The 26,600-nt window shown below is 53.4% G+C and overlaps 1 protein-coding gene across 1 annotated transcript; it reads left to right on the forward strand.

The window, feature by feature from the left end:
* Positions 1-309: 309 nt before the first annotated feature.
* Positions 310-25,005, forward strand: LOC114040391 (low-density lipoprotein receptor-related protein 5-like; the record flags this gene model as incomplete). Its single annotated transcript, XM_027858484.1, has 13 exons — positions 310-397; positions 827-1,150; positions 2,310-2,509; positions 5,184-5,392; positions 7,286-7,476; positions 8,487-8,696; positions 10,301-10,426; positions 11,508-11,744; positions 14,425-14,535; positions 15,991-16,227; positions 17,201-17,340; positions 23,163-23,260; positions 24,532-25,005. Coding segments are annotated over 13 exons (2,433 nt in total), but the record flags the coding sequence as incomplete, so codon positions are not given.
* Between the last annotated feature and the right edge of the window lie 1,595 nt (positions 25,006-26,600).

Below are 26,600 nucleotides of genomic sequence, written 5' to 3' on the forward strand. Positions count from 1 at the left end.
CAGTGACCTCAGAGATCTGACCCTCTGGACAGTGACCTCAGAGATCTCACCTCTGGACAGTGACCTCGAGATCTCACCTCTGGACAGTGACCTCAGAGATCTGACCTGAGATCTGCCTTCATGTTAGGATGTTAAGATTTAGAACTAGGAGAGAGCTCTGAGGTCACTTGGATGGGTCTCCTCCACTTTCCTGGGGCTTTTACATCTCGAAAATATAAGGGCTGGACTGAGTGGTCCCTAAGGTCTATGGCAGGTCAGATTCTTAGATAACATAATCCTGTAGTCTGGCCCAAGGGTCTCATTTTGCAGATGAGGGAATTGAGTGCTAGGGAGGTGAAGCACTTTGCCTGGGTCACCAGCCAGCAAGGGACAGAGGAGACGCAGCTGACCATTGGAGGTGACGATGTGTCTCTGCCCAGGTCTCATACCAGCCCCACTGTACTTTCTACTGCACATTCACAGGTGAGGAAGGGGAGGCCCAGAGTGGGCACTGCCCTGTCCATGGCCACCTAGCGGTGGAGCCGGCTCAGCCCTTATATTTCTGACCTGCCCAGGGTCACACAATGTCTGAGACTGCCAGTAAACTCAGGTCTTCCTGATTCCAGGTCCAGTGCTTACTAACAATAATGATAATAATAACTAACACTGTACCCTTACTGTGGGCCAGGGAGGGTGGGCCACCCTCCCAAGAGGGTGAACCAGAACCTCCAGACGTAGCCCATTTCCTTCTTGACCCCCTCTGACTGTTGGGGGGTCTTTGCCTATTGCTGTGTGCATTTCCTTCCTTCTGCTCTGACCGCTAACACGACGTCCTTTACGCCTCCAGGTCAAGAAAGGGTCATCATTGCCGATGACCTCCCACACCCCTTTGGACTCACACAGTACAGTGACTACATCTATTGGACCGATTGGAATCTCCACAGCATCGAGAGAGCCGATAAGGTCAATGGCAAAAACCGGACCCTGATTCAGGGCCACTTGGACTTTGTCATGGACATCCTGGTCTTCCACTCTTCCCGCCAGGATGGTCTGAATGATTGCATACAAAACAACGGACACTGTGGGCAGCTGTGCCTGGCCATCCCCAATGGTTACAGATGCGGATGCGCGACCCATTATACACTGGATCCCAACCACAGGAACTGCAGCTGTATGTGCCTTGGACCCCCTTCTGTCCAATCTCACCAAGAGTTACCCCCAGGCCTGGGGGAGGGGGAGGGGGAGGGCTATTGGCCTCCTGTCCACTTAAGGGATGGCGTTTTGATTCTTGAGTCAACCAATGGGCTGAGCCATTCAGTTCAGTGATTAGGCACCTACTGTGTGTCAGGCACTATGCTGGGCACTGGGAACACAGACAAAAAGAAAGTAGTGTTTGCCCGCCAGGAGCTTACATTTGATTTAGTATGGTATATGTTGAAAAAATAAACGCAAAGTAATTTTGGGAGACAGAGGAGTCGGGAAAGGCCGCCTATAGGAGGGGACGCCCGAGTCGACCCTTGAAAGGAATTGAGGATTCCAGGAAGAAGAGGAGTCGTCCAATTGAGGGCAGCCCATGCCAAGGCGTGAAGGCAGGAGATAGAATTTCGTGTATGCGCATTATAATTATTTGGGTGGTTATTTAAGAGATTGTCAGCTCCCTGAAGGCAGGCAGGCACTCCATCTTATTTCCTCCCCGTGTCCCAGGTGCCTCGCCTACAGTAGTCTCTTAATAAATGTCTGTCAGAGTCAGCCAAACTGAATGAGAAACCATCCTGGACAACTGGGGGTGGTCCCATTTGTCTCCTGAATTTTTTTATTCTGAAAGTTTCCAGGACTAGGCCAAATCTAAATTGTTCTCCCCTGAGTGTTTGAGAGCAGGTTAGAATTCTGAAGACGTGACCGTTAATCCAAACAAGCCTTTCCCCACCAGGCGCCATCATTCAAACCTCAGCCTCCCAAGCCAGTAATGGGATTCCCAGAGTCTAGGTGGGGAATCAAGAGTAGTTTGGGGGCGATGGTGCATTTTAGCTCAGAGGCAGCTCAAAGTATCTCAGGCTGAAAAACAAATCACCTAGTCCTAGAGCTGAGAATAGGAGCTGTTGGTTTGAAGGATGAAAGAAGTCTTCTCTCGGGTGAGGTCAAAGCAACCAGAAGACATTACTGGAGTTGGCATTAAGGACAGGAGGGTTTCTTCTTGGCATCCATGTCGTTTTTAATATCTTGACCTGAGCTGGAGCCTTGCCTGGTGTCCCCAGTGTAGGACACGCGCCCGCCAGCCTGGCTTTTCTCACCAGACTTCTCCTTTTGCCTTTTCTGGCCCCTTCATTCAGCACCCACCGCCTTCCTGCTGTTTAGTCAGAAGTGTGCCATCAGCCGAATGATACCAGATGACCAGCAAAGCCCGGACGTGGTCCTCCCGCTGCACGGCTTGCGGAACGTCAAAGCCATCGATTACGACCCACTGGACAAGTTCATCTACTGGGTGGACGGGCGTCAGAACATTAAAAGGGCCAAAGACGACGGGACCCAGGCAAGTCTGCTTCTCGGATACGGGGGTGGGGAGCGGGTGTGCGACATCAGCACAGGTTTGCACACCTGTCCTCCCAGGAGCCCGAATCCCAGTTTTTGTGCAGTGAGGAGGAGGAGGACGAAGATGACGTTTATGAGGCTGCTGCTAGCTGGCATTTATAGAGCAGTTTAAGATTTGCCCAATGCCTTACAAATACTAACTTATTGATTCTCACAACCACCCTGGGAAATAGGTGCTATTATCCCTATTTTGCCGATGGGAAATGTAAGGCAGATAGAGGTTAAGTGACTTGTCCAGGGTCAAACAGCTAGTAAGTATCTGAGACTGGATTCAAACTCAGGAGTTGCTGACTCCAGATCCAGCGCTCTGTGCCCTGTGGCACCCCTAATGTCCTCTGTGAATGTCAGAATATCATCCTGGCCCCATTGGTGTTGTCTACAGTAACTAATCACAGCCCTAGGACCGGTTATCAGTGGGTGACTAAGTGCAGAATTAAAGCTAGTTAACCTTGCTTAATAAGCATTTGTCTTTGCGGTCACAATGCCCACCTGCAGACCTCTTCACCCAGTCCCAAGCCCGCACCCTCATTCTGCCTCTGCCTCTGCCATGATGAGCCTTTGGGGCTGACCCCAATGGTCGTGACTCTTCTGCGTCAGAGAGCAGGGAGCTCACGGGGTCTGTAACTATGTGGGACAGGGAGTGCTTTGATCTTCATTGATAGGGACCGGGGCGGGCTCAGAGAGGACCTTTGCCCTGGGCGTTGGAAGGGCAGAAAGTGCTAATTGTTGGATGGGTGCTTCCCCGCAGTGAAAGCAGAAAGCGTGGGGTGTACATTGCCTGAAGGGCTCTGGAAGCAGGCAGTTCTGCTGTGACAGGCTGGCTGCAGGCTGCAAACAGCTCAAAAGAGAGGCTTTAGGAGACTTTCAAGTGCCACCTGAGCCATTTGGGAAATTACCTTTCTCTATTCACCCCAAATCCTTGTAATGATGAAAGCCTGGAAGCAGTCTTGCTTCATTAGGGGCAAAGTCCTTCTCCTGTGGTTGAAGGATAATTCGATAGTTGGATCAAGTTTACAGTTACTGGGGAGGGAGGCGTATTCTTTGTTGTTACGTCAGATAAAGTCCCTACTTGGAGATCTAGTCCTATCACTTACTTTGCCCCGAAATGTCCCCAAAACATTGCACCCTGCATCAATCACTCCCAGTCGGGTGGGCAGCATGCTTGATCATGAGTCTTTGGAATCATGCTTGGTCATTGAGCGGATCAGAGTTCCAAAGTCTTTCAGAGTTGTTGAACTTTATTACATTGTTGCTGTTGTAGAAATGATCGTCCTGGTTCTGCTCGCTTCACTTTGTATCAGTTCATATAAATCTTCCCAGGTTTCTCTGAAACTCTTCGCGGCGTCATTTCATTGAGCACAAGAGTAATCCGTTGCATTCATACCCCATAGTATGTTCTGCCATTCCCCAGTGGATGACCACCTCCTCATGGCAGCACCAGGCTGCATCTGGAAGACCACCTTTATACATATTGACTGTGTGACCCTGGGCAGGTCACTTGTCTTGTCACCGTGGCCACAAACAGCTCTAACACTGTACGCAGTAGAGAGGGTGCTGGTCTGCATTGATTGAAGCTGTTCCCTCATAGGGAACTGTCTCTACCAATGAAATCGGTTCCACTCCAAAATACAGTGTAAGAGAGCCCAGTTCTCCGAGCACGTCCTGGGGGCTCTGCCTGCCGCCAGCCCATATGGAGCCGTAGGGTATCTGCTCCCTGAAATCCAAGATGATGCAGAATGGAGGAACCAGGCTGTCCTCTACAGCGGGTATTCCCTGATTATTGCCAGTCCACTCACTCCACGGTGAAGGAAAGGGTTGGCCAGTAGGCCCTCATTGGCCAGATCCCCATGACGATAATAACAGCTCACATTTATGTGATGCTCTAAGATTTGCACATGGCGCTGAGAGTGGTGACCCACGCCTATAACCTCAGCTACCAGGGAGCCTGCGGGGGGAGGTCATGTGAGCCCAGGAGTCCTGAGCTGCACTGGGCCATGCCAATTGGATGCCCACACTAAGGCTGGAGCCAACGTGATGAGCACTTGGAAGTGGGGGGGGCACCAGGCGGATGGGAGGAAGGAAGGAAAGTTTGAGAGTTCTTTCTATACTTTATTTCATTTGGTCCTCACAACAACTCTGCGAGGTTGTTATCTCCATGTAACAGATGGAGAAACCGAGGCCGAGAGAGGTGAAACGACTTGCCTGTGGTCTCAGGACTAGTCAGCCTCAGAGGTAGGGTTTGGACCCAGATCGGCTGGCTAATTTGACTTTCTGGACTCAACGTTCACTCTCCGTTGGCTGGCCATTTCACATCCTCCCCCCAGAAGAGTGCGAGCTCCCTGAGATCAGACACTGTTGAGAGTGCTTGTGCGTGGTTTATATCCTTAATGCCTACCACCTATTAGGTACTCACTGCTTCCTGAGCTGAATAAGTCAACGAGTGACTGTGAAGCGCCCGCTGTATACCAGGCACTTACCTGTCCACAGAGCACCAGGCTGGGCGTGAATACAAAATTTAGAGAAAGCGCAGTGCCCCGCCCCCAGGGAGCGCACAGTTGAGGATGTCCCCATTAAAATGACTGACAGCTGAACTTCCATCTGGTTCCGTGTTGCAGCCCTTTGTTGTGACTTCTGCAAACCAAGGCCAGAACTCGGAAAAGCAGCCGCACGATCTCAGCATCGACATTTACAGCCACGCCCTGTACTGGACGTGCGAGGCCACCAACACCATCAACGTGCACCGGCTGAGCGGGGAGGCCATCGGCGTGGTGCTGCGTGGGGACCACGACAAGCCCAGAGCCATCGTGGTGAACGCCGAGCGCGGGTGAGGGACCAGCGGCCGGGATGGCGCGGAGGAGAGTCAGAACGAGCCCCGTCCGTTTCCTTACTTGTCTCAGGGCGTAGTGGAGGGTGCTGGGCTCGAACCCCACCTCGGGCGCTTCTCAGCCGTGGAGCACGCAGCTTCCTCCTCCGCAAAGAAGGGCGAGCATACCACCCTTCACAGGAGGGTGGTGCGTGCGAGGGTCAGAGGAGAAAATGTGCGCACCTTAAAGCACCCTAGAAATGTCAGCTGATGTTAGGAGGCGCATGCACTCAGGGAAATCATTTCTCACCTGCAAGTCTCAGTTTCTTCTTCAAGCCAGTGATGGCTTGGAAAGTAGCAGTACCTTCTGCTCAGTATTGTTGGGAAGGTCGACTGAAATAATGCCTCTGAAACCTGTTGCGAGCCACGAGGCACCGTCCACATGAAAGCAGCTAATCTAGTTGAGATCAAGTCTTATTTTTAGTTCCATGTCTGTAGGTAATGAAGCAGTGGCCCCCTGAGGACACCATACTGGATTTGGAGTTAGGAGGGCACGGGTTCCAACCCCACCTCTGAAACTTATTAAACTACTCCATCACGGTTCAGGCCCCCAAGTAGAGTTACTAGCTGTGTGACCTTGGGCAGATCATGTCCCCTCTGAGCTTCACATGCCTCTTGAAGGCGTTAAGTTATAGTTGGGCAGCGCTCTCCCTTAGTGGATGAGTGCCCAGGCTGATGGAATCCTAGGCTCTCGATGTCTTGGCAGACCTGAGCGGCGGCTGAGTGTATCACACTCCCCGACCAAGAAATTTGAAAGGAATATTATGCTGAGCTCTCCTGACCAATTCCAAGATGACTGTTTTAGAGCTGGGAGGGGTCTTATAATAGGCCATCCACTCTAGCGTCCCACCTGGCATAGGAATCCCCTTGAAGGCATCTTTGAGAAGGATTTATTAATACTTCCAGTGATGAGGATCTCACTACCTCACAAGCTGGCCTTCTCCATTATTGGACGCCTTTCATCTTTAAGAGATTCTTCTTTGGAGCCAGAATCTGTCTTTCTTCAATGTCCCACTCACCGGTCCTATTTCAAAATAATTGTCCTCCTACCCTGCCCCCACATATAAGAGCCCTAGAGCAGCTAGGTGGCGCCGTAGTGCGTAGAGCGCAGGGCCTGGGGTCAGGAAGACTCATCTTTCTGAGTTCAAATCTGGCCTCAGATGCTTATTATCTGTGTGACCCTGAGTAAGTCACTTCACCCTCTTTGCCTCAGTTTCCTCATCTGTAAAATGAGCTGGAGAAGGAAACGGCAAACTGCTGCAGTATCTTCACCAGAAAACCCCGGTGGGGTCACAGAGGGTTGGAAATGACTGAAAATGACTGAGGGAGAGATATTTGAAGACAGCATCTCTAACTGCCACCTCCCACCCCGGTTTCTATAATAATTCCTCCTATTGAATTGGATTTTGGCGTTACGCCGTGAAAAGAGGACCCAAGTTAGACCCCTGGCTCTGCCACTTCTCTGGGCCTCAGTTTCCTCATCTGTAAAATTTTGTTATCATAGATCTGAATCGGGAAGAGGCCTTGGGCCGACAAGCTCCACCCCTTTCATTTTACAGTTGAGGAAACTGAGGCCCAGGGAGGCAGAGTGACTTACTTCAATAGTGCCAGATAGAATTTGAACTCAGGACCCCGTCCTCCAGGGCCAGTGCCATTTAGATGCTGGGTCAGATGGTCTTCAGAGATACCCTCTGGAGTTCCAACGATGAGAAATGACACGGTCCCTGCTGTCAGAAGGCTTCTGTCTCATTCTTCTGAATGAGTTCCCTGACCTTGCTAAGGCTGGCTCGGCTGGGGTGGGGGAGATCTCCGTCGGCCGCCCTCGCTCACGGCCTGCACGCCTGTCCTTGGCAGGTACCTGTACTTCACCAACATGCAGGACCGCGCTGCCAAGATTGAGCGGGCGGCCCTGGACGGCACCGAGCGGGAAGTGCTGTTCACCACCGGCCTCATCCGGCCGGTGGCTCTGGTCGTTGACAATAAGCTAGGCAGACTCTTTTGGGTGGACGCTGACCTGAAGCGCATCGAGAGCTGCGATTTGTCAGGTAAGTGCCATCCTGCAGCGGCCCTCTCGGGTTGGGTTGGTCCTGCCTGGTGCCAGCGGCCGTCTGGCTGGTCTTCTTCAGTGCAGGGGCATCTCGGCTGGCCCAGGGTGTCAGCTTTGGGGCGGATGACCGGGGTGGGGCTGTCAGTCGTGCTTGGAATGTAGGCTTTGAACAATGGTCAAGTTTCCCCCCGAAGCTCAGGGTCAGTGCCCACGAGGGTGGCCGGCTATATATACCCAATCCCCAAACTCCAGAACGTTTCTAAGCTGCCTGAGGACTGCAGGGATCTTACCTGGGGGACACTGAAGAAAAGGCCCCTCCTTCTTTAGGGGTGCTTCCAAGCATCTTAGAATCTCTTGGGAGCTTGAAGCTGGGGTGCCCCTCTTCTGTCATCCCTGAAAATTGAGGCAAGCTCCTCAAGCCTCCTGGTCAGTACCCACCAGCCCTGTGGGCACATGACCCCTCTGAGCCTCCATAGTGCCCCTCCTGTCATGGGAATAAAATGAGATGCCACGTCCTTGCCATCACCATCCTTGTTATTATTGGAGGCGGTGTGATGCGTGGGCAGAGAACCGACTTAGAAGCCGGGAGGACCTGGGTCCGCATCCGCCTTTGGCAAACGCTCCTCCCATTATTACTTTCTAAATCCGCCTCCCGGTGGGGCTGAGGGGAACCCGTGGACAACCTGTGTCTTTCATCGGGACATTATGATCATTCCAGTAGGACGCAGACACTGGCGAGCACCGTCTCACCTCTGAGCTTGCTTCCCCAGCACGTAACAAGTTCTTAATCAAGGATTGTTGGTTGGTTGGCCAAGCGTTGGCATCCCCAGCTGCCTAGGATGCCCTCTGCCGTGCCAGTCACGACGTATAGGGCACTGCCTTTCCCCGGCTGCCCTTCAGACCCGTAGTTTAGGAGCGGGGCAAAGCCAAGCTCCAGACCCCCGGCCAGGCTGGGGTCCGCCCGTCCCTGCCGGAGCCCCTCCCTCTGTGACCTCCCGTCTCTTCCAGGAGCAAACCGGGTGACTCTGGAGGATTCCAACATCGTGCAGCCCATGGGCCTGACGGTGCTGGGCAACCACCTCTACTGGATTGACCGTCAGCAGCAGATGATTGAGCGGGTAGAGAAGACCAGTGGCTACAAAAGGACCCGGATCCAGGGCCGGATCTCTCACCTCACGGGGATCCACGCGGTGGAAGAGATCGACATGGACGAGTTCGGTGAGATGGCCCCAGCCATGGAGCCCATGGCTCCAGGCCTCTCTTTTCGCCCTTTTTAGGGAAATCAAGGGCCTCCATTCAGGTCTGGGGGCTGCCCCACAGCCCTGGACGAGCTATTTGTCCAGCTGCCGCACTCATTCTGTCTCTGGCATCTACCTTTGCCCAGATGGATGCCCACCCTCGCTGGGCATCGGCTCCACCTGCTAGACTCCCTGGCTTCCTGTAAGGCACAGCTTAGGGGACACCTCCTGCAGGAAGCCCCTCTGGATCCTCCTGGTTGTACCCTTGGGGCGCTACTTTGTATCACTTGTATTCATTTCCTCTTGTCTTTCTCTTAATAGAGCATCCCCTTCTGGAAGGTAGAAAGTATTTTGTTTCTTCCCTGTATCCCCCCCCCTTAGCACAGCGTCTACCTTGGAGTCAGTGCTGACCAGCAAATGTTTGCTGCCTGGGGGGGGGGTGGGATGGGCTTTCCTTTCTCGGGGCCTCAGTTTCTTCATCTGTAAAACAAGGAGTTTGAACGAGACGACCCTTCAGGTCCGTTACTGATGTGCATCCCACGGTCACCTGGTTTCTGCTCACTCCCAAAGGCAGCTGGTGGCATGAGAGATAGAGCGCTGGGCCCGAGTTCAAATCCAGCCTCAGACGTTAGTGCCCAGCTGTGTAGCCCTGGGCAAGCCACTTCTCCTCAGTCTGCCTTGGTTTCCTCGCTTGGGGTTGGCGGTCACACCCTGCTCACCCGATTGTCGTGAGGCTCGAGCGATAGAAAGGATGTAAAGTGCTTTGTGGACCTTGGAACGCTCCAGGAATGCTGGCTATCATCGTTACTCTTACTAGCTTCTCATGTGTAAAATTGTAATAATAATAATACACCGGGTTGTTGCTCGGTCATTTTTCAGTCACATCCGACTCTTTGTGGCCCCGTTGGGGGTTTTCTTGGCAGAGATGCTGGAGGGGTTTGCCATTTCCTTCTCTGGCTCATTTGACAGATGGGGAAACTGAGGCAAACGGAGTGACGTGACTTGCCCAAGGTCGCACAGCTAGGAAGTGTCTGAGGCTGGGTTTGAACTCCTGACTCCAGGCTCAGCTCTCTGTCCTCTGTGGCGCCACCTGCTGCCCCAAAATAATATACTACCAACCTTATAAGAGAAACGGGGTCATGGGCTGACTTCCAGGCTTAGCGCTGAGACTTGAGAACAGCACGCGTATACGTGACACTGTGAGGCCTGCCAAGTGCATTATAGCTGTTACCTCATTTAATCTTCACAACATCCCTGGGAGGGAGATGCTATCATTGTCTCCATTTTACAGATCAGGAAACTGAGGGGCAGAGAGGTTAGTCAGGTGACTTGCCCAGGTCACACAGCTAGTGTCTGCAGCTCTCGACTTCCTGATTTCCAGTCCGGCGTTCTCGCCGTTACGCCCCCTCGCGGGGGAGGTGGGACGTGGAGGGGTCCCCGCAGACACCGCCGGACCAGACGGGCACCTCGTCTAGCGGGGGACGTTCTGCCCTGGCTCCTTGGCCGCGGGACTTCTCTGGCCACGCGCCCAGGGTCAGGAAGGACGCTCCCCTGAGCACGTCTTGGGCCGTGTCCTTTCTACAGCTGCTCATCCCTGCTCCCGAGACAACGGAGGCTGCTCCCACATCTGTATCGCCAAAGGCGATGGCACCCCGAGGTGCTCCTGCCCCGTCCACCTGGTCCTGTTACAGAACCTCTTGACGTGTGGAGGTAGGTCCCGGGTCATTTTACTTCCCTTCTAAGGACGCTGGTGAGGCTGGCTGCCTCCTTGAACCTCCCTCGTTGTCATTGGACCTCGCCGTGCCTCAGTTTCCTCATCTGTAAAATGAGGTGGTGGCGCTCGGTGACCTCCACATCAGGGATCCTATGAACCCTTCCAGATCTCAGCAAGATCTGAGAGATCCAGTGGGGCTCGTGTGTGTGAGTGTGTGTGTGTGTGCGTGTGTGTGTGTGTGCGTGTGTGTGTGCGTGCGTGTGTGTGCGTGCGTGTGCGCGCGTGTGTGCGTGCATGTGTGCGCGTGTGTGTGCGCGTGTGCGCGCGTGTGTGTGCGCACGTGTGTGTGCATGTGTGTGTGCGTGCGTGCGTGCGTGTGTGCGCGTGTGTGTGTGTGCATGTGTGTGTGTGCGTGCGTGCGTGCGTGTGTGTGTGTGTGTGTGCCGGGCTCAGTGTGAATAGTCTAAGTCAGCCCTTCACGTCCCCAGCACGCAGCCTCCACTGTGCCAGTGACCCCAAGTCAGGGAGGACGCAGTGCCTCCCCAGGAGCCCGTCATGCCTCGGGACGGCTCCGTTGGTTAGGACGGTTTTCCTGCCATTGATCTGAAACCTCGCTGTCTCTCTGCTCCTCACTCTGCCCTCTCTCTTCCGAGGGAAGGTCCTTCCAATACACTGAAATGGCCATCGGGTCCCCACCCTGAGCCTTTTCTTCTCCCATCAAACAGCTCTAGTCTCTTCAGCTAATCCTCGAGTCAGGAAGACCTGAGTTCAAATCCCGTTTCAGATCCCTACTAGCTGCGTGACCCTGGGCAAGGTACTTAATGCCAGGCAAGACAATACGTGGCAGAGAAGGTGCCTCCCTGCGTCGGAGGCGTCTCCTTTACTAATGAAATCACAAACCCAGACTCTTTTATGTGTGTGTCTCTGTACATACGCACATATCCATGTACATGCCCGTGTGTTCTGTGCGCATATCCACATTTATGTGCACAGGAAGAGTAAGGTCAGCTATTCAAGAGGGCCACGTGAGACGGGCTGGCCGCCCGACCATGGGCTTCCTTGGTGTCTTTTCCCTAGAGCCCCCGACGTGTTCCCCGGACCAGTTCACGTGCGCCACCGGGGAGATCGACTGCATCCCGATGGCCTGGAGGTGCGACGGCTTCCCAGAGTGCGACGATCACAGCGACGAGGCGAACTGCCCGCTGTGCTCGGCCTCCCAGTTCCAGTGTGAGAAGGGCCAGTGCATTGACCTGCGCTGGCGGTGCAACGGAGAGATCGACTGCCAGGACAAGTCTGATGAAGCGGACTGCGACGGTACGGTGACGTCTCATGACAGCGGGGGCCTGGGGGGGCCTCGGGACAGTTCCCACCGGGCCGCTTAGAACCCAATCCCACCAGTCTTTTCTGAGCGCCCTCTGCGTGCCCGGCGTGCGGTAGGGGCTGAGCACCAAAACGCCCTCAGGAAGCCTTCGTTCTTGCCAAGGAAGGAGGCACTGAGGGCTGGGGGACTCAGGAAGGACGTCCAGGAGGTGACTCATCACTCGGGCCCCGAAGGAGTTCTGAGGCAGGAGGGAGGGCTTGTCAGCCTTGGGACAGCCAGGCAGCCTTAGCGAGGCTTGGCGGTGGGAGATGGAATCCTGAATTCAGGAAGCGGCGAGATCTCCAGTTGGGCGGGAATGGAGAGCGTATGAAAGGGGGAGTCTAAATGAAATGAGAGTCCGAGGAGATGCCCGGCCGAGGGGGTCGCTTTGTGTCCTCTGGGCGGTAGGCAGCCGCTGAAGGTTCATGAGCAGGGAAGCAGCATGGCCAGGTGGCCCGTGACACTTAGGTTCGAGAAAGCAGCTTCGGAGAGGTGTTCGAAGTTCTTGGAGAAGGACAGCATTGCCGTGGGTGCCGCTGGGAGGGTCAGAAGAGGACCCTCGGTGCCCTCTTCTTGCTTGGCACCGCGGGTACTGGGCGTCGGCTGGTGACGTTCTTCCAGCCACAGCGGTTGCTGACAATGTCTGCTCCAGAAGGAGCATGTGGTGGGATGGTCGGGAGAGCTGGCTGCTGAGTCCAGAAGCCCCAGGTTCAGGTCCTGCTGTGACCCTGGGCGAGACACTCAGTGCCTTCTCTAAGTTTGCCCAGCAGGAGCCCAGAAGTCTTGGGCAGGCGTGGCTTATAATCCACGGGCCTCGCCCAAAGGTATTCCAGATTCACACAGCCCAAGTCCTGACTCTCCTGTCCCAACCCCCCACATTTTCCCTGCTGAGATATTTCAGAAACATGCCCCCCCCGGCACCCGCCCTCTGCACTTCCCTCCTCCCTGGTGCCCGGCGGCGGAAGATCCAGAAGCCGAGGAGGAAAGGTGTGGCCGGTTCCTAGCCTTTCATCCTGGCTCCTCAGCCTCCAGGGCTGGGTCCCTGGCTCTCAGAACGTTTCCTCTCCATCTTCTGCAGTCAGGGAACGGGATGGCGGAGTGAGGAGTGTGATGCTCTGAACCTCGGTCTTCTCACCGGTAAAAGAGAATTGTGCTCAGTGGTTCCTGAGGCCCCTTTGAACCCTAAGTCTGTGATCTCTGCGCCGTTCCAGAGGGCTCTGGACGTTGACTTAGGTCACGGGGACCATGGCATCCACCCCAGTCTGGCAGAGCAGGAACTGAGGCGTGGACCCGCCAAGGGCGTTGTCTCTTTTTCCTCATAAAATCTTGACAGTAGGAAGAAAAGGAAGCCGTTGGCGGGGAAGCGGCGTCCGGCATTTGCCAGATGGGACGTCCCCGAGTAGCTGTGAGCCTTCCCCCCTCTTCCCTTCTGCTGTCGCCAGCACCTGGGCACCGGAGGCCTGCCCCCACGTCCACGCTTGCAAAGCCTTCCACCCTCCCCCCTCGCCTCCCGCGGCCTCCCCCAAGTTCCTTTGTCGGCCCCCTCTCCTGCTAGACGGACCTCCGCTCCATCTCATCTCTCCCTTTTGTCCCAGCTGGCCATAGGCACACCTGTCTTTATAATTTAAAAATTGAGTCAGGAAGCTAGAGTTTCTGAAAGGGGCCTCATGCTCTATCCCAAATCCCCTTTTTTTGCTTTTTTTTTGTTTTTTTGTTTTTTGTTTGCTTGGTTTTGGTGAGATGATTGGGGTTAAGTGACTTGCCCAGGGTCACACAGCTAGTAAGTGACAAGTGTCTGAGGCCGGATTTGAACTCAGGTCCTCCTGACTCCAAAGCCGGAGCTCTATCCACTGCGCCACCTAGTTGCCCCACCCCACCCCCCAAATCCTCTTTTAAAAACCTATAAACAAGATCATTTTGTGTCAGTGAAAGGGCCTCTTTTCCTCAGGGGCTCTATGCAATGCAGGGGTTGCTTGGGCAGTCTTTGCACTCCCGCCTGGCCTAGGACGTCTGCTGGAGTGTGTCTGACCTTGGGCTCAGCCAGCCCGAGGTCATTTAGCCTTTTTGAAAGGTCCAAGGGCCACTCTGGGAGGACGAGCCCCTCTGGTGTGAGGGCTGCCGTTTTCGGGGCTGCACGTCCACCTTTGGCGTCTGCCTTCACCCATCTCTGGCCCGTGGGGTGCTCCTGCATCAGTGGGTGTAACTTGGATGTAGGTGCAAAGGAGCGGTCAGCTGGGTAGGAGGAGAACCTGGAGAGAGCGATGTCACAAGGGCCTAGAGAGAAGAGTCTGGGGAAGGAGAGGGTGATCAGCAGGGTCAAAGGCCGTAGAGGTTTAGAAAGGTGCGGAGGGGGAGAGGCCATCGGACCTGGCAGAGACCACCCCGTCCGCTTCCCTCGTGCGCGAATGGACTGTAAGCTCCGTGAGGACAGGGCCCATGCCCGTTGCAGGCTCCCCTACACTGAGCACACCCACAGTGGTTAATAATGTTTATTGATTGACGCAATGGAAGTCTGTAGCTCACTGAGCATTTACAGACCCCAAGGTGTTCAGGACAGAGGCGTCGTCCCTCGATAGCGGGTGCGGGGTTGTCAGGCCGAGGCTGACTTACTCATCTTGGCTTTCTTCCCACCAGCCATCTGCCTGCCCAACCAGTTCCGCTGTGCCAGCGGCCAGTGTATCCTCATCAAGCAGCAGTGTGACTCCTTCCCCGACTGCATGGACGGTTCTGACGAGCTCTTGTGTGGTGAGTGGGGGAGGGGGCAGCGGAAGGGGCAGGGGGCACCCTGGAGTCGACTGGCGCTAACCCTGGCTACCTGTGTGACCTTGGCCAATGCCCTTACAATCCAGTCCAATAGACATTTTTTAGTGCCTACTGTGTGCCAGGTATAGTGCTAAGCCTTGGGGGCACAAATATGAAAAAGACAGTCCCTGCCCTCAAGGCCCTTACAATCTAGTGGGAGAAGACAGTACCCAAAAGGAGGATGAAAAGCAGAAGCAGGAGAGGGTGCCTGGTGCAGGGCTGTGGTGGGCGGAGATGAAACTGAGCACAGCAGCTGGTGGGCAGTGAAGAGCTGGCTGGGCTGTACCCGGAGGCTTTGGGAAGCATTTTTTGCTCCACCTTCCAGCCCTCCAATGTGAGTACCAGAGCTGGAGCAATCTCCACAGGGATGAGCTTTTCCTGGAACGTGGGGGGTGGGCATGAAAGAAAGATGCTGGGGGCAGGAAGACCAGATGGGTGGCTGGTGCCGTTGTCTGTGAAAGACAGAACTGAGAGGACAGCTCCATAATGTCTCTGGTGACACATCCCTCTGCCTCTCCAATAATACAACCCCTTGTTGCCGGAGAGGGAGGCCCTAGTCGGGTCCGGGAGGGATCCTGCACTCAAACCGGTGCTTCTTGGGCTCATGAAGCCGGTCATTACCCAGCTCAACCCACCTCTAGGCTGCGTCACTCAGGGAAAGTCCGTGTGTCCCTGCTGCCTCCCTACTCCGCCTGCATCCGGCCACAAAGGCTGGAGTATAGCAAGTGGGAACTCGGGGTCTTTTGGAGAGGATGCCAAGGAGGGGAACCTCTGGATTTTGTTTATGATGATGTGTAGACGGTCAGGTCCCCATCTAGCACTTAGAGCACAGTGCCTGGCTCATGGGGGTGGTGCTTAATTAAAGCACGGAGGTCAATTGTCATGTTCATTTAGTGGGGATTCTGTTTGTCAGGTATGTTATAATGGGGATTCCTTTTGGGTGTGGATTGGAGTGTGAGGGGCCCTTCCAACTCTCAGATTCCGTGATGGACTGCTTAGATTAGATCTGGACCTATGATTTCATGGTCCTGATCCTGCCAATGCAGATGGGCACCTGCTTGGTAGCTTAACAGCCTTAGAGAACCGTCTAAGAGGCTTTGCCTGGTAGATGACCTGCCCAGGGGTATCAAGGGTATGACCTGCCATAACATGGCAGAAGAGAAGATTGGAATGCAGGTCTTCCTGGCTCCAAGGCCCCCTCTCTAGCTACCCCACTATAGGCCTCTCTAATGATCGATTCATTGAAATAAATAATATAGAGAAGGACAAGTGCCTAAGCTGAGCCCTGGGCTCCAGACTTTCCATAGTGGCGGGCCAGCGGTATTCCATCTTTCCATACCCAAGATGACGCCATTGCTGTTGAAGTATCATTGACTGTTCCTGTCTTTCTCTTGGCAGAAATCACAAAGCCCCCTTCGGATGACCCACCCTCCCACAGTAACGCCATCGGCCCCGTCATCGGGATCATCCTCTCCCTCTTTGTGATGGGAGGGATGTATTTTGTTTGCCAGCGAGTGATCTGCCAGCGATACGCAGGGGCCAGTGGGCCGTTCCCCCACGAGTACGTCAGTGGCACCCCTCACGTCCCCCTCAATTTCATAGCCCCTGGCAGTTCTCAGCATGGCACCTTTACAGGTAGGGATGAGAAGATGTACATAAGACGCTCTTTTTACCTGAAATCTATAGATCGAATGAATGTCAACTGGTGTTACTATTAGTGCTGTTATTGAGACCGACCCAACTTTCCACGGTCTTTGGATGGCGGCAGGGGGATAGGAACACCATTTTGTTTAATGTTGTGGAATATGGGATGCAATCCAGTGGTGATAATGGAGCCCAGAAAGATGGCAGCATGGTAAATGCCATACGTGCCACCTGCCATGGCTCAGTGCGTGGGGTGGGGGGCGGTGACCATTCTTGGAGTCTTGTCTGCTGTTTGGGTGGCGTATTTTAGGAAGAGCAGTCAGCTGGAAAGTGTCCAAAGGAAAGAGGACAGGATGGTGTGAAAGGCCTTGAGCTCATCCCTTATGGGAATCAGTTGAGGGAACTGGGAATATTAGCCTGGCATTAACTGTCTTCAAGTTTCCAATGGGCTGCCATGTGGAAGATGGAAGTGAGAATTAGGGGGCAGCTAGGTGGCGCAGTGGATAGAGCACCGGCCCAGGAGTCAGGAGGACCTGAATTCAAATCCGGCCTCAGACACATGATACTCACTAGCTGTGTGACCCTGGGCCAGTCACTTGACCCCCATTGCCTCACCAAAAGAAAAAAAAAGAAGTAAGAATTAGGAGCAATGGGTGGAGGCTGCAGAGAGAGAAATGTAGGCTCAGGAAGAAAGCTGAAGCAAGGAGAGCTGTCCGAAAGGGGAGTAGGCCGGCGGCCTCAGAAGTTCCAGGGCCCGCCCCACCGGAGGTCATCCTGCCAGGTCTGGAGACCTGACTGTCAAGACGAGTGGCGGTCAGGATGGGCCGGTCTTGATGACCTTTGGCATCCCTCCAGCTCGGAGATTCTGGGCTTTCCAGGGTCTCCTTGGTGATGCAGACCCCTGTCCTGTCCCGCCTGGCAGCACAGGAGCCCCCGCTCACCCCCCTCCCATGTCCCTCCACAGGTATCTCCTGTGGCAAGTCCATGATCAGCTCCATGAGCCTCATGGGGGGCAGCAGCGGCCTGCCCATCTACGATCGGAACCACGTCACCGGGGCCTCGTCCAGCAGCTCGTCCAGCACTAAAGCCACTTTATACCCACAGGTGAGTGCAGGGAGGGGCCGCAGAGCTGGGGTGGCAGCCTCTTCTCAGGGCCTCCCTGCCTCCACTTCCCAGAAGGGGAGACAACAGAGACAGAAACCCAAAGCGCCGTCATTGGTGTTAAGGGCAAAGCCTCTCCCCTTGAGCGCCTCTTTCTTTCTTTCCTTCTTTTCTTTTCTTTTCTGCCTTTTCCTTCTTCCTTTGTGTTCTGTATTTTCATTCTCTTTCCTCCTTTTCCTCCTTCCCTTTGTCCTCTCAAAGCCAGGGCGTGAACCCCAATCTTCCGACTTTTCCGTCCAGCCGTCTTGTCACCAAACTACAACCTCCACTATTCAGTTTGATTCACAAGCATTGGCCAAATCTGCATCAGGTGCAGAGGACGGTTCTTGGCACTGACACAGGAGTGACTCGATCTTGCTGCTTTCCAGAAGCTTCTCCTTTGCTGAGGGGGTGGGGGGAGAGGGTGGGATCGAGACCGTGTGAAGTCAGAGACCGCACTAGCAACTATGGTGCCTCGCCCAGGTCACCCAGCCAGTATGATGGGTCTGCCAGGCCTGCGTGCTGGGCCGCAGGAGGTACAGATGGGAGGAGAAAGGACGGCCCCCAGCGCCGGGGAGACCAGAAGTGTTCGTGTGTTGGATCATTCCTGGCTTCCAGTGCTGCCTCTGGCCACCGACCTGCTGGGGTCCTGAACCAGGCCCTCCCCTTCCCTTCATCAGACGCGGTGTTCTCACAGCTCTGGCGCCACTCCGCTACTATTCAATGGCCAGGAAGTGGATGTGGCACAGAAAGCGGGCTCGGACGCTTGAGCTGGGCCTTGGCTTCCCAGAGGCAGAGGAGGCTTGGTCCCCAAACTGCTGCCCCCTCCAAAGGAGGTGACCGTTGTGGACACAATGGGTGGGAGTGTGTCGAGATCCAAAGGGCCCTTGTTGATGCTGGCCGGGGGGCTGATCCGAGGGAAGCAGACGCTGACGGAGATCTCGAGCACGCGGGCCGGATCCCAGGCCACGGCTAACAGGAAACGCTGGGACTGACGGGGACGGCCTTTGTTCTCTCTTGGACTTTCTTCCGCTCGCGTCCCCTGCTTTCTAGTCCTGGCCTTTCCATCTCTACTACAGCCTCCTGGATTCCAGTGGACGCTCAGGATTCTGGACCCAGAAAAGTTCCCTGAGTTCAGCCTCTCTGGGCCTGAGGCCTCCCTCCCCTGAGGGAGTGGCAGCCTGTTGGAATTCACATCAACTCCACCAGGCCAGTGGAGACCATGGAGGACGGGCCCAAACTCTTGCTTGGAAACCAGCTAGATTTAGGATTTTTGATAAGCTTTGGTTTTCCATCATTCCCATCATCTGGTCCGTCCATTACCTCAGACAATCCACAGTTAGATTTGGGGAACCGGCATTCATTGACATGAGAGATTTGGATAAGACAGTGGTGTGAGGTCTGGTGTTTAGTGCTCTCTTGATTTCGTGACCTAAAACATTTATTCTGATGAGCAGCAAAAACACAGACCTCATCCAGGACACAGGAGACCCAGGAGAGGATGCTTCCTTTCAGTCAACAAGCATTTATTAAATGCCTACTGTATGCCGAGCTTTGTAGGTGGCCACCCTTGCAGACTGGCTTTGAAAACCATGACTGGTCTAGGTCTGTCATCTGATTAAATGAGATCATGTCTGTTGAGTGGTGCTACAGGAATGGCAGTGATGTGTGTTACCTCTTCGGTGGGAAGAGCATGGAGATGTTGGTCAGTCAGTAAGGATTCATTAAGCACCTACTGCGTTCCAAGCACTGTGCTAAGCTCTGGGGATGCAAACAAGGCAAAAGCCAGTCCCTGCCCTCCAGGAGCTCTCAGTCTCGCTGGGGAGACAGCGAGCAGGAAGCTATGTGCAAACAAGTTTCATCCAGGCCACGTTGGAGAGAGTGAACGGAGGGAAGACATTAAGGCAGGGAGGCAGGAAAGGGGCCTCATACAAGTGGAACTGTAGCTGAGGCTTGAAGCAAGCCAGGGAAGCCAGTGGGCAGAGATGGGAAGGAGATGATTCCAGGCACAGGAGGACACCTGTGGAATGGCTGCAATCAGGAGATGGCGTGTCCTGTGCAAGGACCGGCGAGCGCGTGGGGAGAAGGCAGGAAGGGTGAGGGGGAAGGGGTTTTTCACTACTTAATAGAATTTTTTCTCAATTACACGTAAAGATAGTTTTCAACATTCACTTTTAAAAGATTTTGAGTTGCAAATTTTTTTCTCCCTCCTTCTCCGTCCCCCCTCTCCAAGACAGCCAGTAATCTGATATAGGTCATATGTGTACAACCATATTAAACGTATTTCCACATTAGTCATGTTGTGAAAGAAGAATCAGAACAAAAGGGAAAAACCATGAGAAGGGGGAAAAAAGAGAAAACAGGATGCTTCGATCTGCATTGAGACTCCGTAGTTCCTTCTCTGGGTATGGTTAGCATTTTCCATCATTAATCTTTTGGAATTGTCTTGGACCATTGTATTGCTGAGAACTAAGCCTATCAAAGCTGGTCATCGCACAGTGTGGCTGTTACTGTGTACAACGTTCTCCTGGTGCTGCTCACTTCACTCAGCATCAGTCCATACAAGTCTTTCCAGGTTTTTCTGAAGTCTGCCCGCTCCTCCTTTCTTATAGCACAATAGCAGTCCATTACTTTCATATACCGCAACTTCAGCCATTCCCCAACGGATGGGCATCCTCCCAATTTCCAATTCTTTGCCACTGCAGAAAGAGCCGCTATGAATATTTTGTACGTGTGGGTCCTTTTCCTATTTTTATGATCTCTTTGGGATACAGACGTAGAAGGTGTATCACTGGATCACTGGATCATTTTTATAGCCCTTTGGGCATAGTTCCAAATTGCTCTCCAGAATGGTTGGATCAATTCACAACTCCACCAACAATGCATTAGTGTTCCAGTTTTTGAGGGGGCAGGTTTTGAAGGCTTTGAATGCCAAACAGAGAATTTCCTTTTTAATCCTGAAAGAGCCACTGAGGCTGATTAACGGGAGCATGGAAGCCTATGAGATCACCAAGTGAAAAAATGTAGAAGGAGAAGAGAAGAAGACTTAGCCCAAAGCCCTGGAAGACACTCACCTTCAGCGGGGGTGACCTAGAAGAAGATTCGACAAAAGAGACTGAGAAGGAGTGGTCAGAGAGGGAGGAGGAGAACCAGGAGAGAGTGGAGTCCAGAAGGGGCATCAGCAGTGTCCGAGGCCGCAGAGAGGTCAAGAAGGCCGAGGGTTGAGAAGAGCCCATTGGATTGGGCAGCTGAGAGGTGACTGATAGCTTTGGAGAGAACAGCTTCACTTGGCTGAGGAGGACGGAGGGCAGCTGTTGCGTTAAGAAGACAGTGGGAGGGCAGGAAGTGCAAGCCTTGTGGATGGCCTCAGGCCACACAGCCACGCGAGGGAGCAGACTGTGGGATGGGATGACAGCTAGTGGGCAGGGAGGGATCGGGGAGGCGTTTGGAGGATGGGGGAGATGTGGGCATTGCCGATGGCCAACCCCAGTGGCTTTTCTCAGTCCTCGTTCTCCTTGACCTCTCTGCGAACCCCTGTCTCCTCCGCCACACTCTCTTCTCTCTGGGTTTTGGGGACACTTCTACCCCTCTCTCTCTCGGTTCTCCTCCTCCCTCTCTGACTGCTTCTCCTCAGTCTCCTCTGTAGGCAGCAGGAAAGGAGTCAGTAGACTGGGAGAGAATGAGGATAAGTGAGAGAGCGGAGAAGCCAACGGGGGCAGCCTGTGGGAGGAGGCCGGACAAGCTGGGGTCACTTGTGCAGTAGATGGTTGGCCTTGGTGAGGAGGCGGGCCACCTCTTCGTCTGAGAGGGGGTGAAGGAGAAGATGACGGCTGACTGCATGGAGCGCTGGGAGATGAGGAGAGAAGGAGGCGCTCACAGCGAATGGCCTCAGTTTTTCAACAAATTAGGAGAGAAGGCTGGTCGGGTCACATTCTGTTTCAACCCAGCCACAAAACTGAATGTCCGAGTGGTACAGCGGATAGAATGCTGACCTGGCGTCTAGGAAGGCGCGGGTTCAAATCCTGACTCTGTCACAGCCTCCGTCTAACTTGCTTTTCCAAGCTCATTCCACATTGCTCTCTTCTGTACACTCCACAGTTCAGCCAGATGGGCCTTCTTGGGCTTCCATCACGTATAAAACACCATTTCTCATCTCCGTGCTTTGGCACAGGCTGTCCCCCATGCCTGGAATGTACTTCCTCCTCATCTGTGCCTTTTGGAATCCCTGGTTTTCTTCAATACTCAGCTCAAGCGCTCCCTTCTGCGTGAAGCCATGGACCACCCCTGCCCAGCTCCGAGAGCATTCTCTCCCTTCCCAAACCAACTTAAGTATTAGTCATTTTTCAGTTGTGTCTGACTCTTCATGACCCCATTGAGAGTTTTCTTGGCAAAGCTCCTGGAGTGGTTTGCCATTTCCTTCTCCAGCTCATTTTACAGATGAGGAAACTGAGGCAAACAGGGTAAAGTGACTTGCCAGGATTACACAGTTAGGAAGTGTCTGAGTCTAGATTTGAACTCATGAAGATGAATCTTCCTGAGTCCAGGCCCAGTGCTCCATGCACTGTGGCGTCACCTAGCGGCCCGATAACCATCTCCAATCATCCTGATCTCTGTCTGGCCACTGGACCCAGAGGGCTCTGGAGGACCAAGTGAGGCCGGTGACTTGACTTTGCACAGCCCTCCCTGGGTTAAACCCAGCTCGCTCGCACGTCATGGCCTCACCTCCCTGATGTCATGGTCCTCTTCAAAGGACGACAACTGAAGTATTGACTTTGTGTCTGTTCATAACTGCTTAGGGAGATGTACAGGCATGTTGTTTCTTCAGAAGAGTGGAAGCTGTTCATGGGCAAGGCTTATTTTTATTTTGCTCTGTCTCTGTGTCCCTAGTTCTTAGTATATACTGTGCTCAATACACAGTGAGCGTCCTCTTAATAAATGTATAGTGATTGATTGATTAGCTCAATCAAAATTCAGGTTAGACCAGGAAGAGACCTCAGAAGTCGTCTTTCACAGATGTAGAAACTGAGGCCCAGGGAGGTTAGTGACTGTCCCAAGTGTATCTAGGTAGGAAGCATCAGTGCCAGGCACCTAGCCAGAGTGCTAGCTCTGGGTCGAGCAGCCCTGGTGACCCCTTGGAGCCCCAGGCAGGACTTGGAGTCTAAAGTCCTGGCCTTGAATCTCAGCTCTGACACCCGCTGCCTGTGTGACCGTAACCAAGTCATTAACCTTTCTAGCCTTCAGTTTCTTCATCTCTAAAATGAATGTGGTGGTTGTGGGTCTGGGGCAGACTAGTGGATCCTATGGATGCCTTCTTCAAATGATGCTCTGAGTTTTAAAAAAAAATCATAATTGAAGGAAATGCTAAATTTCAGGAAAGGTCAATGAAAATTAACACATAATATTTTTCCCATCCAAGTTCATGGATCCCCTGAAATGTATCTATAGACCCCCCCGAGGGATTAAGAACCCCTGGACCAGATGAACTCTAAATCTATAATCCCAAATTATGATTGGGCCGTGGACTGCAGTCACTTCTGTGGAGGGCTTTTCGGATTGACGATTCTTACTGACGAAGACTTGGGGAGCTCGGGCTTCCATCTCTGGGAACGGCACGCGACACGGCTGGCAGTCCGCGTGTGACTCCCGGGTCAAAGCCTCCTCTGCAGCCTCCTGGGATCTGGGTGACTCATAGCAGGAGACAGCGCTGCCCAGCTGCGGGCAGGAGGGAAGCGGGGGAATGAGAATGAGTGTGTGAGGTGCTGAGCTCTCGTCCTCTCCCTCCCCAGATCCTGAACCCTCCCCCTTCTCCTGCCACTGACCGCTCTTTGTACAACACAGAGATGTTCTACTCTTCAAACATTCCTTCGACCACGAGATCTTACAGGTACGTGGATTTCCCCCCGCCCCCGTCCGCCTGCCAGGCGATGGCGTAGGGGTCCCCCGCGGCACGCAGGAGGGAGATGAGACCATTGATCTGCTCGAGGCCACTCAGTAAGTTAACGATGGCGATGGCCACGGGCCTGAACCCAGGTTCCTGGTTCCTAGTTCATGGATGAATCCTCAAATCAGATTGTTGAGGTAATAGGATCATGGATCTGGGCTGGACAGAACCTCAGAGGACATCTAATCCCCCTTTTACAGATGAGGAAACTTAGGCCCAGGGAGTTTTAAGTGGCATGCTCAGGATCCTACATACACCTAATGAGCGGTCAGGGTGGGATTAAAGCCGGGTCCTCTGCCTGCAGGGCCTCTAGCAGAGGGTGGCTATTCCGCAGGATTAAGTCAGTCCCCATCCAACACTTAGTGTGCATGGAGGGGGCGGGCGTGGCTTTCTGTTCATTGCCAAGCCCGGCCCACAGGGCTGGGGCAGTAGTGGCCAGGAGGGAGGGGGAGGTTGGCCCAGCTGCCAGCCCACTCCTAGAATCTGCAGGATTTCCCAGCCGGGGAGCTGTCCAGTACAGAGGTCTTGTGCCCCCTTGTGGCCAACCCTGAGAACAGCCTCAGCAGATGGCAGGCACCCAGTTTGGGAATCCAGCCGGGAGACCTGGGGCTCCAGGGCGGACTCCAGCCCCAGGGAGCACTGGGAAGAGCTGGACAAGACCCCAGGCTGTGAGGGACTGGGTACAGCAAAGGGCCCCGCCTCCTCAGGAAGGCCTGGACCTTGTTAAGAGTTGTAATAATTGGCTACTGCTCAATGACGGTGATGCCGCAGGAGGCGTCGGGCGCCATCTTGTTCCGTGTCCTCATTGTACAGAGGAGGTGAAATGATTTGCCCGGTCATGTGGATCATAATTGTCAAATGCAGGATTTGAACTCAGGTCACTCACATTTTTATAGTGCTTTAAGGTCCGTAAAGCACTCACGGAAATCTCGTGAGTTAAGTGGCTCTAAGTAGGAATGTCCCCATTTTACACAAGAGGAAACTGAGACTCATACAGATATAGTGCCTTGAACTAGTCGTCGAGCTGGGAGTAACCCTGAGTCTTTGGACTCCAGGTCCCAGGGCTCTCTTCTACTTGTATCCTCCAGGGTCCAGACCCGGCCTAGGCATACCAGCTGCCCCAGCTCAAGGCGCCTGGGCCTGCCTCATTTCCTGGACAAGTGGACACTGGCCTCCTGGCACCAACGTCTTTGTTTTCCCTCTTCCCTTTCCAGACCGTACATCATCAGAGGGATCGCGCCGCCCACGACGCCGTGCAGCACAGACGTGTGTGACAGCGACTGCACCACCGGTCGATGGAAGGCCAGCAAATACTACATGGATCTGAACTCAGACTCGGACCCCTACCCACCCCCGCCCACTCCCCACAGCCAGTACCTGTCAGCGGAAGAGAGCTGCCCACCGTCACCAGCCACTGAGCGCAGTTACTTCCACCTCTTCCCACCCCCGCCCTCGCCCTGCACGGACTCCTCCTGACCTCGGCCCCACCACCTGGGCCTGCATCTTCCCTCTCCCCTGTAAATATTTTTAAATATGAACAAAGAAAAAATATATTTTATGATTTTAAAAAATAAATAAATATGGTTGGGATTTTAAAACACAAAAAATGTGAATAATACCAGGGTGGGCAGGGCTGTGAAAACTTTGTACAGTGGAAAAATATTTATAAATTTAATTTTTTAACTTAATTCCCTTTCTTTCTGTGCTACTTGACTTGGGTTCAGAGCCTCGAGCCGGCTGTGGCGTGTACGCGTCCCAAGATCTCGACGGTTTTCAAGTCATCAGTTTGTTTGGGTCCATCTCTGTGTTGGCCGAACCGAAGGATCCCACTGGGTTGTGGGATGTGGTTACTCAGGGTCAGTGCTGAGAAGCGGACAGTGCCCTCCCACCCTTACAGAGAGGGAGGGAGAAGCCGGCTATTGACCCTGTTCTACGGAGCTGGTGTGCCAAGATACTGTAGTCAGAGTGTTTGGACTGGCTTATTTTGTCCGGAGTTTCAATCCACTGGAAATCTCCATTTCTTAGCACTTCGAGGCCAAACGTAGACTTGGTAGAGTCCAAGAAGCCTTCTCAGTGTTGTGTTCGGTTGTTTTTCTGTCATGTCCAACTCATCCTGACCCCAACGGGGTTTTCTTGACCAAGATACTGGAGTGGCTTGCCGTTTCCTTCTCTAGCTCATTTTACAGATGAGGAAACTGAGGCAAACAGGGTGAAGTGACTTGCCCAGGGTCCCGCAGCTAGGAAGTGTCTGAGGCCAGATTTGAACTTAGGAAGATGAGCCTTCCTGACTTCAGGCCCGGCACTCTATCCACTGTGTCACCTAGCTAGAGGCTAGCTGAGCAGCAGAACCATGGGGTGGAAGGTGGGGTAGGACATAAGGCTGAAAACCCTAAGGAAACTCAGAGACTACCTAGTCCAACCTGGACCTGAACTGAAACCTTGGGTGACCCAAAGCCAACATGGGTCATCTAGCCCTTGCTGGGAAACCTCCCATGAGGGGAACCAGCCACCCCAAGGCCACCCATGATGCTTTGGGACAGCACTGTCGGCTTGAGAAATTGCCCTTACATCAGCCTAACTTACTCTTTGCAATTACTACCCTTAAGAGATTATACGGTCCAACCTCATTATTTTACAGAGAAGGAAACTAAGATCTTAAAAGGTGATAGGATGTGCCCAAGGTCATCCAGATAGTAGGTAGAGTCTGGATTCCATCTACAATTTAATTCAACAAACATTTGTTTAGCCAGAAGTCATCTCTAACAGGCTGACCACCTGGTGTTGAAAGGTCATGAAACATAAAACTGTAAAATGGCGCCACGCCTGCTTCCTCGATAGCTATGTGGGCAGAGGAGCAGGAAAAGGTGCAGAGAATCCCACAGTTCTTGGTCCCTCCACCAGCTTCCCTGTGACGGTTGGTCCTCGTAAGAGTGAGATCCTTGTTGAATGCCCCATGGAGGTGCTGCATGATAGCAATCTGGATATTCTTGCTATAAATGAAAGCAGAAGAAAGAAGGGAATTCCAGCTCATGGAAGGCTGGCTCCCAGGTGCTACCTAAAGAGGCAAAGAAAGGAGCTGGGGGAATGGGTTTTACATATGCCCCAAAGCGGTCAAGAATCTTACTTCATGGCCCATGGCTCCTCACTTGCTGCAGTACTAATGACAAGTGTTTGCAAAAAGGCCGTCATGGAAATAATTGCACATTATGTACCAACATCGGCTGCTAAGAAATTCTATGAAGAACTCGATAAGACTTTCTAAGCTAGGGGTTGGTTTTTTAAA

Source organism: Vombatus ursinus, unplaced genomic scaffold (genome assembly GCF_900497805.2).
Source record: "Vombatus ursinus unplaced genomic scaffold, bare-nosed wombat genome assembly UNPS02013067.1, whole genome shotgun sequence".
Taxonomy (NCBI): domain Eukaryota; kingdom Metazoa; phylum Chordata; class Mammalia; order Diprotodontia; family Vombatidae; genus Vombatus; species Vombatus ursinus.